Consider the following 19049-nt stretch of genomic DNA (forward strand, 5'->3'; position numbering starts at 1 on the left):
TAAAGGAATGTACAGAACAAAAAAGATTTCCAGTATGTAGGGCAACTTATATGGCACTTCATCAGATTTTCTGTACTGGAAGTGCATGTCCTTATTCCAGCTTGTATTCCAGCTGATCAAACGGTCACTGCCCCCCGGTGTTTCATACTGACGCACAAGTTACCCTTTTGGTGCTCTATGAGACGATGCCAGAAAGTGTATTTAAAATGCGATTAATGTTGTGACATTGTCATAGTTTGGGTAGGTTCAGGCACCAGAACATGGTGTTTAGGAAAACATCATTGTTTTGGGTTAAAATAACTATAGTATGTCCTGTGATGTCAGTGAAGGAACTAGTGAACATTAAAACATGAGTATGACACAAACCCCATGTCTCCTGGGTGAAAGAAAAAAAAAATGTTTGTTTGACCCATCCATCCACCCATCCATCCATCCATCCATCCATCCATCCATCCATCCATCCATCCATCCATCCATCCATCCAACTTCTCACACTTTACTATATTATGCTGAAAGCCTGGTGTGTCTGATACGCTGCAGATGGGTTTCACTTGCACAGTGCTCCTTAAGTTTAAGAATAAACACCTTTGTCCATCTTGTTTGTTATTTATTCCATTGCAATATGCTGAGCTTCACCATCAGAGCCACATATGACATGGTTGTGGCTGAAGAGAAATTATTCTGTTTGGGCTCCTAAGTGATCATCTAGAGGCCAACCATGAGTCATACAACCAAATCTAATCAACCTGGTTTGGGCCTGTCTGGACTGAGGGTATTTTTTGATGAAAGGCTGAAACACCTAATGACGTCGAGGTCCTCAACTGGTGATGTGTCATACTGGTAGCTTCACATAACCTAGTGGTCACCTCCAAGAACAACCCCACTCAGGTGAGTACATGGCTGAATCTTCAGGGATTGCAACACCCAGTCCTATTAATAAATCTGTGCATTGAAGACATTTGAAAGCCAGTTGGATGTTTGTATTAGATGACTTGAGAATGAGGATGGGCTGGTTTTATCTACCATACGGGGACATCCAAGAGGGCACTTTTGCAGCATTTTTTTTAAACATGGGGACATCATGAAGGAAGGCCTCTCCTCTCTGAGACCATCATTTATAATGTACTTGTTAAACTGGTTGAATTAGTGAAGTAGAAAGTTGCAGCTTGCTTGCATGAAGCCATGTGTTATATTTGAGCAGATATCTGACTTTGAGTTGTGAATCTAAGTGTGAATTCAGCTGCTGCTGTGACGCACATGGAGCTTAGCAGACTCCTCTAAAGCAAAGCTGCGCTGACGTACATCAGGAGCCAAATCATTAATCAGTTTCATGGTGGGATTGAGAAGAACAAATGCAGTAATGTGATCCAGCAGCACCAGGCAGCTGTACTCTCTGTTTTCCCTGATGCTTTTCATCAGCAGCCATTCCCTCCACTGTCACTGTCACCTTACCTCACAGGCCTCATAAATCATTCAGCAGGCCAGTGAAAGTTATGCAGACTAACTAGCTCACCACTTATCTTGCAGCTCTGTCCACCAACAGACAGATCAGGTCATGTGTGCAGAACAACAACAGACAGGAGAGGTTTATGAATGGACTAAAGTTTCAGCAGCATCTTTATAACTATTTTCTTTGTTATGACCAGAACAAGGCAGGAAACCAAGAGACTGTTTACAGATCCGGGATGAGGAATTTAAAATTTCTCCCTAAGTCTGGAAAAGAGCTTGCACCAGTCCTTTACTTCAGCAGGTGGACATATCAACCATGCTAAGGGCATGCAGATGAAGAGTTTCAGGTGTGTGTTGTGGCTCCTCGGTCTGGTTCATGGAAACAACTTCAATCAACAGCTCCAGGAGACGTCACCCTGCCAGCCAGGTATGCTGTCCTGACTGCACACAATGATCCTTTATAGCATGACCATTAACTATACAAGACCAATAGTACATCATAAGAATTTTCTGCACACGTTTAGCCACTTTCATTATGTTATTAATTTTTGTTTTGAGTTTCACAGATAGTTTCATAAACTGTATCTCTCCTCTGCGTCCATCAGAGTAGAGGTTTTTCATTCTTAAAGGTCACACTAGCAGTTATATGAAGTCCTTTATGCCATCGTATTAGCAGTGGTTTTGCAGTAAATATTTTTAGAACAAAATGAAAAGCAATATAGTGTATATAGTTAACTCCTCTCTGCATTAATACAGTATAATAATCATCATAAAAAACAATATATAAAACTGTATATTAAAGCACAATATTTTTTTTCCTGACAGGTTTCTACTGTCCTCTGGGGAGCTTCACTCCAGTGCCCTGTCCTAAAGGAACCTATGGGCCAACTGCAGGTGCTGTGTCCATAGACAGCTGTCTGAAATGTCCTCCTCACCACTTTTGTCCTCAATCAGCCCTGTCTGCCCCCCTGCCCTGTGGCCCTGTGGCACAACAGCCTCTGTCTGGTCAGGACTCCTGCGTCTGCCTGGGAGAGGGTCAGAGTTTCCAGGTGACGATGTGTTTTCACATGGTGGTGGGATCAACACAGTCATTCCTACAGCATGTTTGTTTATGTGACCGTGTAGTTTTCATATCATCACCACCACCTCCTACTTCTCCAGTCACCCACTTCCTTTGTCCTGTGAGCTCCTTCTTTATTCTATAAACCCGGAGCAGATCTCTAATTTCTCGAGTCTATGATTTTTTGTGTCACTCTTGAGTCCTGGGATACATTGTGCACACTAATATGAGAGTAGCTTCCTCACTGTCTCTCCGAAATGTTAGACTGAAGAATCTGTAGCTTCAAGCTGAAAGAGCTCGAGATCAGGTTCCCTCGCAGCGGGGTCCTGTTTCTTAGTCTGTTGCTGCTTGTACACGTGTTGAGTCCTCCACTCATTAGTGCATACTAAAGTGAATGAGATTTTACTTTTGAGTGTTGCATGGATGTTTGTGTACAGTCCCTAATTCACCTGTTGCAAGCCTTTGTTGCAAACCTGCAACAAGGCCTTTGTGTCTTAATTTGGTATTTTGGAGAGATTTTTGGCAATTTTTATTAATTCTTGAGTGGTCAGAAATGGTTACCTAGTACTATAAAAGCTTTAATAAGCTTTCTCAACTGTTACTGAAGCACAGAGCAAAAAGGGGCGGGATTTTGGAAGGGTCAATTACACTTAGGGCACCCTGATGGCCAGCAGCGGCCATGGCATATTAGGTAACACCCTGACCACCATATGAACCATATATCATTATACAACACAATGTTTGAACCCAGCTGCTTCTTGTTGCAGACCAGTGATGGCCGTTGCCACTGTACCATCGGGTACCAACCCTCCAACAACAGAGATGCGTGTGTACACAAACTGTACGATGTCTGCAGAGACGGGAAAACACGCACACAGTACGGAGACTGTCTGGACAGATATCAGTGGTCACTTCACTGCAGGCAGCAGGTTACAACTTGTGCAATCATATCACACACACATGCAAACACTAAAGTAGAGCAAAGGTCATTAGTGTTTCTCTCATAAAACAATAAAAACATTTGTTTGAATGATGCAAGAATATTTTGATACAGAAACAAGATAAAGTAGTAAACTGTGATCTGTTTACAGAACACAGTGACAAAACACACTCCACTATCACAGACAGGGCTAATGAGTACAGCCAACATGTCTTTGCCCTTTCCTCCATGAACCTATTTATCCAGTAGAGATTCGTATTAGTCTCATTTAATATTTAACCACAAAGTGCTTCCTCTGACTGTCAGTTAGCAAAACCTTCACTGTCCTATCCACGCAGTGTTTATTTCTGTCCCTGTCCTCCATAGCAGTCTTTGCTACAAATGACCTTACACCTAGTTACACGGTCACACCGAGCATGAGATGATTTTTAAATTACAAAATACAGTTTCACTTTCTATGAAAACAGCTTCTATAGCACATGATTGCAAACGTCATGAAACATTATAAATGTGACTTATAATGAATTATAAATTCAAGTGCTTACAATACATTACAACTACCTGCCAAGTACTTATTTTCCTCTTTCTATTTCCTTCTGGGATCACAAATCTCCTGCATTTCTCTGGATTTCTAACAAATTTTCACACCTTTTATTTTACTTTCTTATTATCACAACCTGTTTCTGGCACTGCACAGTGTGTCATCTTTGCAACTTCAATGGTCTACTGTTTCCACACAGACAACAATATAGCTATACCAAACCAAGCTCTCTGGAAAGAAGAATTCCCATTCCTTACAAAAAGTTTTAAAGGAAAGGGGCAGGCATTTTGTAAAATCTGTGAAGTCAGTTTTCTTTAAGGGGCTGGGCAAACAATAAACGAATGAAAGAAAACAAAAAAAATATATATTGGTTTATGCGACAAATTCTGTATCCTTTATCCCTTATCCTAAAAATGCTGCTGCAGTGTACTTATTCTTTAGTTATTTTTAGTCTCTAAAAGTCACCAAAAGTCATCAAAATGCAACTTTGGTTTCGAATCCTCCCTACTTTTGAGGTCTCAAGGCTGGCAAGTATGCCTGTACTACAATACACGCCTTATGAAATCAAATGTAGCGACACCTGTGAGCAAGTTCAGGCAGTCAACTCGAGCTGCACCGCAATCACAAGTGACACGCCTCATTCTCTGTAGTACATACCAAACGCACCCTTCTAATCTGGCGGTAAAACCTCCCATCTCTCCCCCTGCCTGTCAGTGCCATTGCTGCGTTGCATCAGCGTCACTGCCTGCTCATTCAGCCCCACCACCAGCCCCAGCATCCACCTGCAGGCTCTGACAGGGGGTCTAAGATATTTGTTCATCACTCCTCAATATCTCTATGTAAACATAGTCTGTGAAGAGTGATGAGGTCGGAGCCTAGACGCCAAACTCTATGTTCTTCTGCTGCTTTTAAAGGAACATATTTTTCCTCTGACCTGTAGTGTTATTCATCCATCTAGACTGTTCTGGTGTGAATTGCAGAGTTGACACTTGAACTAAGTCATTGTAAATCACATTTATAATGTTGTATGGCTGTTGATATATGCACATAAGAAAGCATTATGTGTGTTCATGAATGCAGTTATAAAGTATTCTACATACATTGTAATTCCTTACGAACACCCCCATAATGTACTGTAGATGTGGTCTTCATAGAAAGTGTTACCAAAAATACACACAGACATAAAAATTGTAATATTTGCTCGTTGTCAAAAAGGATTAGGTAAAACCTGTATCTGATCTATCTTTATCTGCTTTGCTTTGCTTTCCTGCAGGTGTGTCAATCTGCAGAGGACTACCGGGGTTATGATGGAGAGCTGGGTTTGTGCATCTGTAGAGAGCCTCCTAGAAGAGCTGCATGTGGAGGCCTTTGCAGGAGAAGACCAGCTACTGAGCTGAAGCTGCATTGCCAGTCCGATGGAGAGATGCAGCTGGTGTGGAGCTTTGACAGTCAGGTGGGCAAAAGCAGCTGCAGATTTTTGAACATTTTCATGCACAGAAGGAAGAAATACTGAAAGAAAGCTGAAAGAAATAATTGCTCTCAGGTATTTTAAAACCCACTGTACTGGAGAAGTGTTCCACCCAATCCTGATATCTATACCCATACGTGTTTCCACTGAAACTGTCACAGAGTAAACATAATGAACAGTTACCTGCTGAGACAGTGCATACAAAACATTCACACAATGTTGTCTTTATTGCAGCGGCAGTGAAAGAACAAGACAAGCGTCTCTTGTGTTGCAGTGACCTATTAATGGCAAACACTGTCATTGTGTGTGTGCAGGTGTCGGGCATCTCTGGCAGTGCGCTGGAGACAGTTTTTAAACAGCGGGACCCCCAGGGGACTCTTCTGTGCAGCAGCCATCTCAACTCCTCACATCCTGTCTACATTGTTCAGACAACAGGTGGTGACAGGCACACTCGCACGACACACAAAGTGACCCTACTGTCTGTCTTTGTCTCTCACATCTTCGTCTCTCTTGTTGTCTGACTGCAGAGGCAGGCTTCCTTGGCATCCTCAGCGGCCTCCCAAAGGAGCTTCAGCAACTGTTTCCTGTCACCACCCAGTGGGACACTCAGAGCTCAGCTGGTTTGTCACAACAAACAACAAAACAATATTTTTTTCATCATTAAATCACAATTAATGCTATGATAAACACTATGAATGAATGCATGATAAACTAGAAGAATGCACAAAGTAGAGCGCAGGTCCCTGCCAGGCAAGAGATTGTGAGGCACCTACTGCAATGCCACCGCAATTTCCAGATAAAACACTAACCTGTCCCACAGATACAGTGGCCTGAACTGAAAATTTCAAACTGAGGCAGTTGTTGATCACTTGTGACCTAGTGACACTCTTCAGGTCTTCACACACGTACACAAGTGATTGAAGATGAAGATCCTGTGCTTTCGTTTTCTAGAAAGTGACACTGATGATCCGTGGGAGGTCAGTGAAGTTGATGGTGGCCGAGAAATGAACTCCAGCAGCAGGATGGGAAACAAGAGAGACGTGATAGAAGATGTGAGAGAAATAACAGGAGTTCTGAACCCAACAGCATGTCTCCATTTGGGTGACTTTATACTGTTCACTGTCGACACACGTCACTATCCTCAGTATGATCTGTAAGTCAGATGTTTCTTGTTTTTTACTGCCAGGCATCTGTGGTTTTTGACTGTCTTTGACGCCTCACTTTCTGTCTTTCAGTGACAACTTGTACAACACAAACAGTCAATTTGACTGGGGTGCATTTAGACAGCTAGAAGAGGAGCTGACTCTGTCTTGGACTCCTCCCAGCTTCTTTTCAGTGGTCTTTAGCCAGCCTGGAGTGTATGTTTTCACACTGAGCAGCCATCAGCACAAACACTTGGTAAATGAATTTAAAATAGTACAAGCATTAAAGGTGGTCTAGTAAATTGCACAGTGAATTCCTATTTTCAAAGAAACACATCCACCGTTTGTTCAGCCATTGTTTGAAGGTTTTAGCTGCACTAACTTTTAGCTGGAGGCTCAGTCTTCTTCCTCTCATCATTTTTTTTTTTTTTTTTTGCCATACTACCCATGTCTAAAGGCACAAGAGACCTTACAAAGTACCTGTAATTTCAAACAGACCATCAGAACTTTATGCTGGAAATATATATGACTAAATAGTAGTAATATATATTGACTGACTAAATTATGTACAACAACAAAAATGATGTCCAACAACAAAAATCTATTTAGATGGGGTGTCTGTATTGTAGTATCAATTTAGTATCTTGCATCAATAGATGCCAAAAAAAGGCACACAAGGCAGACTATCAACTTCCATGTACATAAGATCAAATTTACAAGTTACAGGAAAACATAAATGGTATATTCTGTATGCCTTAATACTTGTACTTAATACTACAATGTATGAAATATTGTGTAAACTCAGAGCATGTGCAGAGACAGTCACGGAGCTTGTAGAAGTGTGCATTGCTCTATGCTGCAAAACCACGCCCATCTGGGTGAAATACCAAGTTTTTAGGGAGTCTCAGCCATAAATGACAGTGTGTTGCAAACGGTGGTAAACTGACCTTTCCTACGTCCCGCTCCTTTTTGCTCTGCGCTCCACTAGTCTGACTCACTGGATGGACACTGTGAATATAAGTCTGCAATTGGCTTATTTAAGTGGCATTGCAGCGAACACTAACTATGATTTCAAAATCCCCAGTAAACAAGAACAACTTCCTCCTGCAACCTACACACTAAAAATAGCAAATTTATGCTTAGGGTGCTAATAATACGAATGTAAACAACCTGTTATATTTTAATTTGCAGCAATGTAGTCTTTTCTCGGCAGCACCGTTGCCGCATCTTGGGCTTAGCGCTTCCTGAGACGTTTGTGGTTGACTTAAAGAAATTCAAACAAGATGGTATTTTTTTCCCTTATAGCAGAATGTGTATGCATGGAGTCACACCTTTCTGCAGCACTGTGGCAATGTGAGACTTATGGTTCACTGACAGTTCTACGTAGCTAGCTAATCTACATCAATTGTTAACTAACTTGTTTTCTGGTATTTTGCTAACATTAGCTAAGATGTGACTATGCAGAAAACAGGAAAGGAGAAAGCTTCTGCCAGGTACCAAGCCTGCTCAACTGTCCATCCAGTAATAGAAATATGAGTATATAATTTTCTATACATTTATTAAAAAAAAACTGTACTGTATTAAATCAATGTGTTCCCCAAACTGACCCTTGTGATTTTGTTCTTACTTAGTATGTGCGGGTGATGCCTGCAGGCGGCCAGTGTTATGAGCCCGGTCCTTTCTTCCCCACCATCCCTCGTCATGTGATCAGGGTGGGAATCACCAGGAGACGCGACCTGTTACTGAGGCCAGATTGGCTGGTGACTGGGGGACTGCTATTTGGAGCTGTGGTCATCCTCTGCTTATGTGTTACACTGCTGGTTAGTGTACATTCACACACATACAAACACATACTGTCTCATTGAAGGGACAGTTCATTTGAGTTGCAGAGTTTAAAAATATTGGCCATAAAGATGTCTACCTTCTCTTGAATGTAATGGGACCATATGGCCCTTGGCTTGTGGTGTTTAATGCGCCAAAAAATAGAAAATACAACTAAACAGCAATGTCTTTTTCCAGAAATCATGACCCAGTTATGCAAGATAAGTGAATACCTTTCATGTAGGAACAAACTTACTGTTGAACTACACCCACCAGCTGAATCTTAGTACAGAGGGAGGCAAGCATCTACTCACGGATGACATCCCATATTAGCATGTCAGCACAAGCCTCTTTCCAATTAGATGCATGCAGGTTTAATCTGCACAGTGATTTGGTTGAAAGAAAATAGTTTACTAATAGTTGAATGAGTACCACAAGTGCCATCTAGTTCCATTGTATTTAAGAAGGACGACATTTGAAAGGGGGAAGATATATATTCTTTTTGATTTTTGAGTACACTGCCCCTGTATAGATCCTGTTCCGTGAATATGGATGGCCTGAGAAGCAGCCAATCAGAGCGCGGTATCGCTTGTTGCAGTTGGCCTACCACATGGACGACTACTCATCTAAAGGTTCAAGGGTGATCTCACTGAGGAAGATTCACAGAAACCAACAAGCTAGAATGACACAAGATTCCATTCAACCAGGTGCAACACACACACACACGCACGCACGCACGCGCACACACACGGACCACTAAGCTCATTTATTTGAAAGCCTCGGGGCCAAAATGTTATGTAACTTGTATTCAAACATAATCTTCAACACATCAGTGAATGCACCTGCAGTGTCACAGACACACACACACACACACACACACACACACACACACACACACACACACACACACACACACACACACAAACCACATACCATCTTACATACAGACAAAAACACACTGACACTTTGGTCTTTGAAGACCCTTGTGACATCTTATGTAACACTGACAGTGACCCCTGGGTGTTGCTCCCACCCAACCAATTACTGTTGAAAGGCTCCTGTCATACACCTGATATCACGTGCAGTGATGTGCAGTAACAATAACAACAGTCCAAATGTCACAGGACATAGGAAATCACCTCAAATTACATCATCTTGACATGGTGAGTTTTATTGCTACATAGGGTTGTTTGTCATTTGACCTCTCAGTAGTGAAGAAGACATAGGCTATTATTTAAAGAACATAAAGAGTAGAATTTTCTGGTAGCTCTTAAATTGAAGGGTCATAAACATTCATTAAGACTCATGTTTATGACCATTTAATGCAAAGGTGACATTGTTTGAGATGTCTTTGTTATGACAACTTAACATTATCAGACTTAAAGGAACTGTTTAGCTTTATGTTTTAACATTACATAAACGGTATAATGTGCAACAGTTTCCTAAAAAAATCCATGCCTAGACTCATGATCCCTTTCAATCATTACTGTCCCACCAAACTGGTGGTGGTGTCTGTATTTTGTGGCATAAAAAGTGGAACTATTTATCAAGGCTTCTGATGACTTTACTGTCATAAAAGTGCACACCACAAATGAACATTAAGGTAGATGTGCAAAAACACGCAGGTATGTGAGTGATGTCGCATGTGGATTTCAGACTCGTTGATCTTTCTCTGGCATGCTTGCTCTTACAAGTCCTTTTGCAGACAGAGGTTTTAGATTTTTAATGTTTTTTTTTCAATATTCTATTGATCTCCCTCTCTATGTCTCTCTTTTTGTTTCACTCTTCTGACAGCAGTCTGTGCAGACTCCTTGGAGGAGTTCTGGGATTATGAACACCAGGTGGATCTGGAGGCTTTCAGCAGCAACACCTTCTACAGCCTGCTGCTCAAACAGAGTCTGTCTGTCACCACACGGCTGGGACAGCTCACCACTGAGGTCTGTAGCTCCAGGTTTAAATGCAAAATCAACAAAAGGATTGACTTATACCCCCTCTGTTCTGGCACGCACACTTTGATGCATGTAATTCTTTTCTCAGAGAAAGTAAGCCCCTTTAGCCTCTTCAACATCTGCGCCCGTCATTACTTTGTCTCTCTGAGACTTTAAGAGCCTCAGCTTTAAAGCTAGAGTGAAGATACTGGTGTCATGTGAAACTTGAAGACCTTGCCAGCTTGTCGAGAAGGGCAGCACATAACGCTCCAAAGTTAGGCTAAAGTTAGTGAGTAAATTACTGGTGTGGCCGTTTTCAAAGGGATCCCTTGACCTCCCACATGAAGATATCTAAATGAAAATGGGTCCTATAGGTACCCAAGTGATCACAGTGAATCACAGTGACTGCGTCCCCTGGTGTCCCCATGAAAAAACACACAGCAAAAGTGCCCTCTTTGCTGCCACTGTGGTAGATAAAACATGATAAATTGCCCTCTAGGGTGGCCCATAGTCCAAGATAATATGATAAAGTGATCTCTAGAGAATTAGTTGGCCTCTGTGTGACATATTACAGACGTTTAATTAATCAGTGATTTGTGCATTTTTAACAGGTTGACCCCAGTTCATTTTATTCATCTGCAACTAACACACTGTCTTTTTTTTTTTAATAATACTACTTTAATAATATGGTCAGGGCCATACAGTCTCATTTTTAAATGTCAGCCAGATAAAAGATCAATGAGTAAGGCAGACCGGGCTTACATATTCAACTAAACAATGCCTCAGCCCTTCACGTTCTCTGCTACTAAGGGATGAACAATAGGGGAAAGTAGCTTAACAAGAGGGATACATTTTGGTCATTTTGCTAACATGGGGAATGTAATCCCCCTGTTCCCCCCATTGGGTCATTGGTTCAATCCCAGTTTATAGCCCTTTGATGCATGTCATCCCCTCTGTCTTTACTCTTTTCTGTATTCACTTCAGCTGTCTCTATCAAATAAAGGCATGAAAAGCCCGTAAGTATACTGAAAATGTATTTGTATCATGTCAGCTTCAGGCTAGGCGTTAGATGACATTGTTTATGGGTAGATACTGTATTTCATCAACTTTGCTGGTTTTAGTTTGTCCAAACACAGGGGAGGAGGGCAGGAGGAGCACTTTGTTTTCCGAGACTGCATATTGTAGTCATAGAGTTTGTCATATAAACTCATTTCTCACAAGCATTGGTTCAACACAGTCTCACTTCTTCACTCATGAAGTTCAGCTCTGGTGAAACAGTTTGGGTGTCTCATTGGAATGCCTCTGTTTTTTGTCACGCTTCTCTGTCGCCCCTCCTGTTTGTAACATTAAATTGTTGGCTGCAGTGTAGGAGATAGAGATTGTTGTTACAGCCCTCAGGATGGCTGAGGCGATAAAGATGTAATGGGAGACGGCTCATCTCACACCCCTATGTCATCCCATAAACGTGCCTGTCTCACCGGTGTTAGTTGTGCACTAGCTGCACTGCGGTGGAGTCAGATGTGTGATCTGATTACTACATATTTCTATTAACTTACTGTCTTATCTGTTTCTCTTTCAAACAAGTGTTTGTTTGTGTGTATCCAGGTAAAGGAGCTCTACCAGGGGGTGCTTGGGAAACTGCAGCTACTCCACCCACGCCTGATCACTGAGGAAAGGATGGGGGAGGGTTATGAGAGGATGAGGAGGGAGGTGGAGAGGGAGGTGGTGCGACGAAAGACTTTAGCATCACAGCTGAGGATTCTGCTCGACAGTCAGCTACAGGTTTGCATCATATTACATTGTACATTACATTACACTGCACGTCTCCCATTATCTCATTATAAAAAATAAGGAAAATCCTGAGGCCAGTTGCACGAAACAGTTTTGAGTTGAGATATTCCTTAAATGATGTTGCACCAAACTTTTAAACTAGTTTGAAATTAAGAGCGATTGAAGTTAAACTGTCCCTGAGTTCAGTTTTGAATTGAATTGAATTCTGTTGCACCAAAATTTTAAACTCCAGTTAACTTAAACCTTATACTTAAGGAGGTTTCACTTTTGAAACAGTTGCCTCATTGAAATGGACTGAGAAAAATAATCAAGTTCCTCACAGAAAGTTAAGGAAAAGACTAAAATCAAATGAGTTTTATGATGTGTTCTCTGCTGAGCCATCACGAGTGGGCTGACAAAACTAAAGCTAACTGTTACATTTTGTGAACTTTTTAATTAGATCCAAAGACCAAGTTGTCATCCTCAAATGTCTTGTTTTGTCAACAGCCCAAAGATGTTCAGTTTATGGTCGTAGAGGAGCAAAGAAACCAGATAATATTCACATTTCAGAAGCTAGAATTTTAGGTAAGAAAAGAAAAAAAATAAACAAAAACAAAACTCAAACTGATTAATCAATTATCAGAATGGTTGGTGATATAGTTGATAATTGATTAATTGTTGCTGCTCTAATCAAAATAATTACAATTAATCAACTATTTTTTTCAGCTCTGTATCTTTCTATTAATCTTGTTTATATTCTGCTCTGTTCTGTTATGTTTTGCTGGTTTCTGCAGGTTCTGAGGCGAGAGCAGCAGGCCCAGCAGAGGGCCCACAGTGTGTTTACGGCTCAGCTCAGAGAGTGCACCAGACTACTGTCCAAAGTTTATAACTACAACCAGACATCCTGCGAGCTGCACCAGCAAAAGTAAAGCTTCCATCTATCCTCTGCACAGTGTCACAAACAACAAGTAGAACTCAGTACATCCTCAATCTGCTGCTTCTTGTTTTCAGTTTGAACCAGAGGCTAACGTCCCTGGTGGATGAGATGGGAGAGCTGGTGTCAGCAGAGTGCCAGCGTCAGGGGGCCTGGGGGCTGCTGGGTGAGGGCACAGGGGCCAAGCTGCTCTGCCCTGACACTGGAACTGTGCTGACCAAGGACCACATCTTTGGTGAGTCCAACAACCCTGCCGTTAGATTACTTAAATATTCTAGAAATTCTGTCCCTGAATCTCAGAGAAACAACGCCATCTATTGCTTAATATGTGTAGTGCAACAACAAGAAGGCCTAAATAAAAACTCAAAATATTCAAGTTGTTATCAGTATATTTATTATTAGATACCATTTATATTAAGAATGATAAAAAAAGATTGAAAGCACTTGATCTATTTGAAAACACACAAATACACTTTGGTCCATACTGAACATTAAGTCCTATATTATATCTGCAAGTTTTGGGTAACAAAATAAAAGCAAATTCACAGAAAACGACTTCAGTCAGCATCAGAATTACTTAATTGATCCCATGGGGAAACTGAGTTATGGTACAGTTGCTCCAATCAGAACATATGCATAGAGAATTATAAGAAAAATAGAAAATGTGTAATAATATAAGAAATAAGAGATGTCCTGCAAGTAAATGCCTACTTTTGTATTCTTAAGTTTTATGTCATTCTAGGTGCAGTAAAAATTTTTTTTTCTCCAATAACAATTATCTTTTAAATGGAACATAAGCATTTTAGTCAGAGGCTTAGAGGTTAAGAAACATGATTTTCTACTTGAAATAAGTTTTGACAGGATGAGCAGCATGAAAAGCTGTCCGCCCAGCATGTGAATGTACTCTAATTAAAAACAGCTTAAATCATCATCACATTCATTAACAGTTTGATGAGTCCTCTCACTCATATCTCCGTCTGTTCCCTTCAGGTCAGGATGGGTCGCTGCGTGTCTCTCAGGCTTTTCACTGTGATCCAGTCACAGGCCTCATAAGGCCAAATGCTCACAGCCACATGCTGCTGAGCAGCGGCCACACCATGGCAGTACCACCTGATTTCTTCCTCCACCCGCAGACTGGCAGAGTTATGCCCATCACCGGCAATGTGGCTTATGATCCTGCAAGCTCCACTTTGGTTTTCACAACTGACTCATGCACAGGTAAAAACATGAGGGGTGCTGATGGAGTCTGATGTCCTGAAATACTGGTACTTTACACGGTGGGGAACTGGTCAAATCACATGTCATAGTATTACATTTAGGTGTTTTTCATGCAGCTGACATTTAGTTTGATGGCAGATAAAGTGTCAGCCTCTTATACCTTCAAACAGTAATCAGAAATTAAGGCTTGGTCAGCCTCATAAAATCAAAGCTCATTATGTTCACTACCTGCTGCAACTTCTCTCTGCTGACAGCTAGCAAGGAAGAAATAAATATTTTTATTTTGTTCTCCTTGACATTGCTCATTTTTTCAATGCTCACACAACTGGAACAAATAAAATTTATAGGTGTTGGTATGGCCAGAGGATTAGTGTTTGAAGAAGTGTACTGTATATCACAGGAAAATGAATTCTGCCAGGCGACAGTTATAAAAAAAATATTAATATAGTTTATGTTTAAAATATGTCAGAATGTGGCAGTTTTTTTTTAAAGTCATTACTCAATAATGATTGAAAAGTCAAAGGGATTTCTGTTTCTCCAAATATTTCAGTCTAAATTACTTCTTACATCTTTCTTAACTGCAGTAATTTGGGTAGTTGTAATTAGTTACTTCCACTCCTGCATGCATGCCTGTGAACGAGTTTCTGAGTGTGGACATGCTTTTAACAGCCTAACAGGTGTTATTTTATTCTCAGAAGACAACAGGAAGTGGGACAGTCCCCTCCTTCCTTTCATTCCTTACCCCACGTCCCGCCACTCAGACCAGCCTCTGCCCAGCGCTCGGCTCAGAGGCCTCAGGCCGGGCCAGAGACTGCAGCTGGGTGTTCCCATGGCAGACCCAGAAACAGGAGTCCCAGTGCCCATTCTGGCTGTAACCATCCACCCTGAGACGGGACTAGTCTACCCACTCGGAGGGGTGCATGTCTGTCCCCTCACCCGCCTGCCCCAGCCAATACAGACCGGCTATCCCATGCTGGACTCCAGGACGGGGAATGTTGTGCTCACTGTTGGGGTCAGTTTAGATCCAGTGACAGGTCAGTGCTGCTGGTGAGTCTCCAGTACAACCTGTGTGGAGGCTATTATAGCTTCAGCAACTTAAGTTTGTTCTGTATGTTTGTGTAGGAGCTCTGCTGCCGGTAGGTGGAGTTCTGCTGGCTGAGTCCATCATCGAGCCTCTGAGTGGACGGATGGTGAGAGTAGGAGGGGCCAGCATACGGGCCGGGCAGCTGCTGCCTCATGCAGGAGGATACCAGGCTCTTCTGGAGTCTAAGGTCCAAAGATAATGTATAATTGAATTTAAGGAGGATAATTCAATTAATCTCACAACCCAGGCCATTTCAGAGCTGTTTCTGGTTTAAAAAAATGTTTCTTTTTTTTAATCAATTACATAATTTTTCATGTAAAACAAGAATTTGGTTCTATTTCTCTGAATTTACGAGGTTATCTTTTATTTTTAAAAATGGCTTTGTAGTTCTCAATTAATGAGGTAATTTTCCATTAAAAATGGTCTTTTTTCTGAATTAATTAGATTATTTTACATTTTTGCAAAATGGCCTTTTCTGAATGAATGAGATAAATTTAATTAAAAAATGTTTCTGCTTTCTGAATTTATGAGATAATTTCTTATGTAAAAATACCTGAAAAATATTCAATTAATTCAGAAAAACAGTCAGTTGTTTTTATGAAAAAATATTTCATTAGAAGAGAGCGTTGTTTTTCTCTGGCAAATGCAATTAGTTTCTGAACGTGTTTTTGAAATATGACAAAATAAATGTCCTCTTATAGATACATTTTATAAGACAGATAAAAGGTTCATTCAGCAGATTTTTGATTTAAAAAAAATGACTTGAATGAAAGAAAAACTTTTGTCAAGTAGGTTCTGTCAGTGATGTTCAAAGTATTGGAGCTCCTGAAGCCTCTGACTGAGGAGTGGGGGTCAAACCAAACGTTGCAGCACCATCAGAGCAGTGAGAGAGGGAGTGGTCGACAGGATCATCTTGTCGCTGCGGTGAAGGAGCTCCAGCAGGCCTGGGGAAGAAGCCTGCACTGTCAGCTGCAGCTGCACACCAGGCTGGAGATCCTCCTGGACTGGGCTGTCAGTCTCCAGCAGGATGGAGGGACTCTAGGTGAGGAAATGTTGGTGGGAGGATGCATGAATTCTACTTTCATATTATAACATGTTTAGCTTTTGTTTATGGCTATAAAAAGGCCAAAAATGTATGTTATTATATTGACCTGGATTAACTTAAGTTTTGGCTTGTGATTTAAGAAAACATGTTGCCTAATTATTATTGGCAACTTTTAGCTGTCTGTCATCTACCTGACTTTTACTGAAACTGACTGTGTTTGATATAATATTATCCTAAAAGGTGAAACACTATTTTATCTCCTTCCACCTTCACTGCTCATTGCTGTTTCATCTGTTTCTTCTTTAGTCACTTTATTGTGATATGTGAAGAGAAATTCAGATACTGAAGGCTGTTGCTGCTTTAGAAAATAAGAGCGTTTACTATTTTAGCTATACCTATATGTTGAACAAAAGACAACGCAGTCTGACTAATTTCTTTGCTGCTTCTGGATGTCACATCGTGGTCCTTACGTGCCCTCTGCAACTGAGAACAAAAAAGTTTTAGGCAGAAAATGACTTCTGTCATTTGACTTTGAAATGAGCGTCAGAAAGGTTTCATGAGCCTGGAGGATGACATTTTCTTTACTGAAACACTTTTCACATGACCTTTATTTGTCACAAACAACCAGCCTCCACAGAAATTAAGCATGCTTGTCCCACATAACACGTAATAATGGCACATGCGCAACAGCACTGGAGTTCCCCCGACTCCTCACTAGGGGACGCCAAAGCTTCATGGGGGATCGCAAGGCCATCTTGATATTAAGTTGTCTAAAAACTTTTATTTCAAAGCATATAGTGGGGCTATATCTCGGCATTTCATTAGTTCCTGTGAAAAAAAAACTACAGACATAGTATTATATGAAAAAGTTCTTAAAAAATATCAGGAAAGGTCATCTCTGATTCAGGATTCACAGGAATTAATCTGTTCAAAATTAACCCAAATTGCTCATTTTACACAAACCTCCTGCAGTTTTTAACTTTATTATTTGGCTGAACATTACAGCTCATCAGTTGCTCTGTACTGTTATTGGCATGGATTGAAAATAATATGAAATATCCATGAAATATGTCATTTAAATTTTTTAGTATTGTTTAGTCACAGTAGTTTTCCTTAATGAAAAACATTGCCCAACATGGATGCTATATATAAACTCGAAAAGATAACAACAATAAAACCTTTAATGTAAGCCACAAATTCTGAGTCATCACACTGTCATAAATAACATACATTACAGCAGATTACCCATAATGCTTTCTGAGAGATCTGCTTTATCTCATAAAAGTGGCAAGTGTAATATAAGTGTCACCAGAATTAAATGCTGTAAATGTGACAGTCAGTTGCACTGTAGGCTTGCGTGTGTGTGGATATATATAGATATATTTCTTTTTTATGTTGTTAGAGCTCCTGGCTCATCAATAATCAAATTATGTCTCAGCTGAAAACTCTGCTGGAGGCTGTTGTCATGTGATAGACTTATTATGTTCTCTGCATTTTGCTCACATTGCAACTCTGTGGTGGCTAATTTGGCTGCTGTGTTTGTACTGTGTACTCTGTTTGATAATCTGCTTCTTCTGACAGCCAGTTGTGCCGTCAGTCACAATCCTGTTTCATGTACCTCACGCTATCTATGGTTATTTTTGCATGTACTTTAGTTTCGAATTTGCTTGATCTTAGCCAAAGGGAATGCCGATAAACAGTGTTGGCTTATGATGGCTGTAAAGTAAATGTAAAAACTAAAACTGTCTTTCTTCTACACCAGTCAGAAAAGTCTTGTTGACCTAATTCTGCACCTCTCTAACTTCCTCTAGTGTTGGACATAAAAACTTTCAGGAATACTGCAAAAAATAAATATTTGAGCATGCATCATATTTTGTTTCCTCCACTCTAACTGTCTAACTTCGCCCGTACAAACCAGGAGAGATTCCTCTCCCAGGTTCAGATGTGTGTGTTCCAGCTCTGCTGGGGATGGAGTACCCTGACCCCATGGGATCAGGTCTGAGTGTACCTGTGCTGGGGTGTCAGACTGACCTCGTCTCTGGGATTATAATACCGCTGGCAGGGACCATGGAGGACCCTGACGGAAAAGGTAGAGTGAAAAGCTATTGCACAGGTCAGTGTTAACCTGACACAGTTTATCTGACCCAGTTTAAAAAAAAACTTCTGAGTTAGTATAAACTGAATTGGTTGATATAACATGTGGATTATGAAATTAGCAGAGATTTCACTGGCAAATATGTTCACATTATTCAGCTGATTGACAATAGTTTGCACAATGTTCAGTATCTTTAAATATGACCACAATAAATATCTGTTCCTTGGCTTTATCTGGTCTGGAATTAATGACTGCTCTGCAATTTTTTTTACACTTTGCAAAGTCAGCCAGAGCCTTTTGTTGGCTAGTTCTGGCCCACGGGCCTTATGTTTGACCTTCTCTGTATTTATGTTGCTGTACTTCACAGGCTTAGTGGCTATCCGGTATGGAGCTCAGACTGTTGACCCAGTGACAGGGTTGTTGGCCCCTGTGGTTGCTGCCCGCCTAGATGTGTCCAGAAAAACTGTTGTACCTGTCACAGCTGCCTACTGGCTGTCGGTTTCAGATCAAACTGATAGTGTGCAGGTGGGGAAATGGTAAAGAGAAATGCTTCA

General features: G+C 40.9%; 1 protein-coding gene across 3 annotated transcripts in view; it reads left to right on the forward strand.

Annotated features, from left to right (window-relative positions):
- The first annotated feature begins 1512 nt into the window (after window positions 1-1512).
- LOC146328099 (uncharacterized) overlaps window positions 1513-19049 on the forward strand; it is a 36646-nt gene continuing 19109 nt past the window's right edge. Inside the window, exons 1-20 of one of the 3 annotated variants that reach the window (XM_084716948.1) lie at window positions 1513-1876; window positions 2275-2498; window positions 3277-3438; window positions 5264-5443; window positions 5773-5893; window positions 5986-6078; window positions 6410-6611; window positions 6694-6856; window positions 8232-8420; window positions 8954-9128; window positions 10216-10358; window positions 11955-12131; window positions 12914-13044; window positions 13131-13288; window positions 14044-14271; window positions 14967-15305; window positions 15394-15542; window positions 16148-16397; window positions 18319-18489; window positions 18863-19020. In XM_084716948.1, coding sequence (XP_084573074.1) covers window positions 1777-1876; window positions 2275-2498; window positions 3277-3438; window positions 5264-5443; window positions 5773-5893; window positions 5986-6078; window positions 6410-6611; window positions 6694-6856; window positions 8232-8420; window positions 8954-9128; window positions 10216-10358; window positions 11955-12131; window positions 12914-13044; window positions 13131-13288; window positions 14044-14271; window positions 14967-15305; window positions 15394-15542; window positions 16148-16397; window positions 18319-18489; window positions 18863-19020 — 3513 coding nt within the window. In that variant the 5' untranslated portion in view covers window positions 1513-1776. Of the gene's footprint in view, window positions 1877-2274; window positions 2499-3276; window positions 3439-5263; window positions 5444-5772; window positions 5894-5985; window positions 6079-6409; window positions 6612-6693; window positions 6857-8231; window positions 8421-8953; window positions 9129-10215; window positions 10359-11954; window positions 12132-12913; window positions 13045-13130; window positions 13289-14043; window positions 14272-14966; window positions 15306-15393; window positions 15543-16147; window positions 16398-18318; window positions 18490-18862; window positions 19021-19049 lie in introns of those variants that run through there. The other 2 variants (XM_084716947.1, XM_084716946.1) reach the window with 2 other exon arrangements.

This window comes from Lutjanus erythropterus, chromosome 4, assembly GCF_056507025.1.
Source record: "Lutjanus erythropterus isolate fLutEry1 chromosome 4, fLutEry1.hap2, whole genome shotgun sequence".
In the NCBI taxonomy this organism is placed as follows: domain Eukaryota; kingdom Metazoa; phylum Chordata; class Actinopteri; order Lutjaniformes; family Lutjanidae; genus Lutjanus; species Lutjanus erythropterus.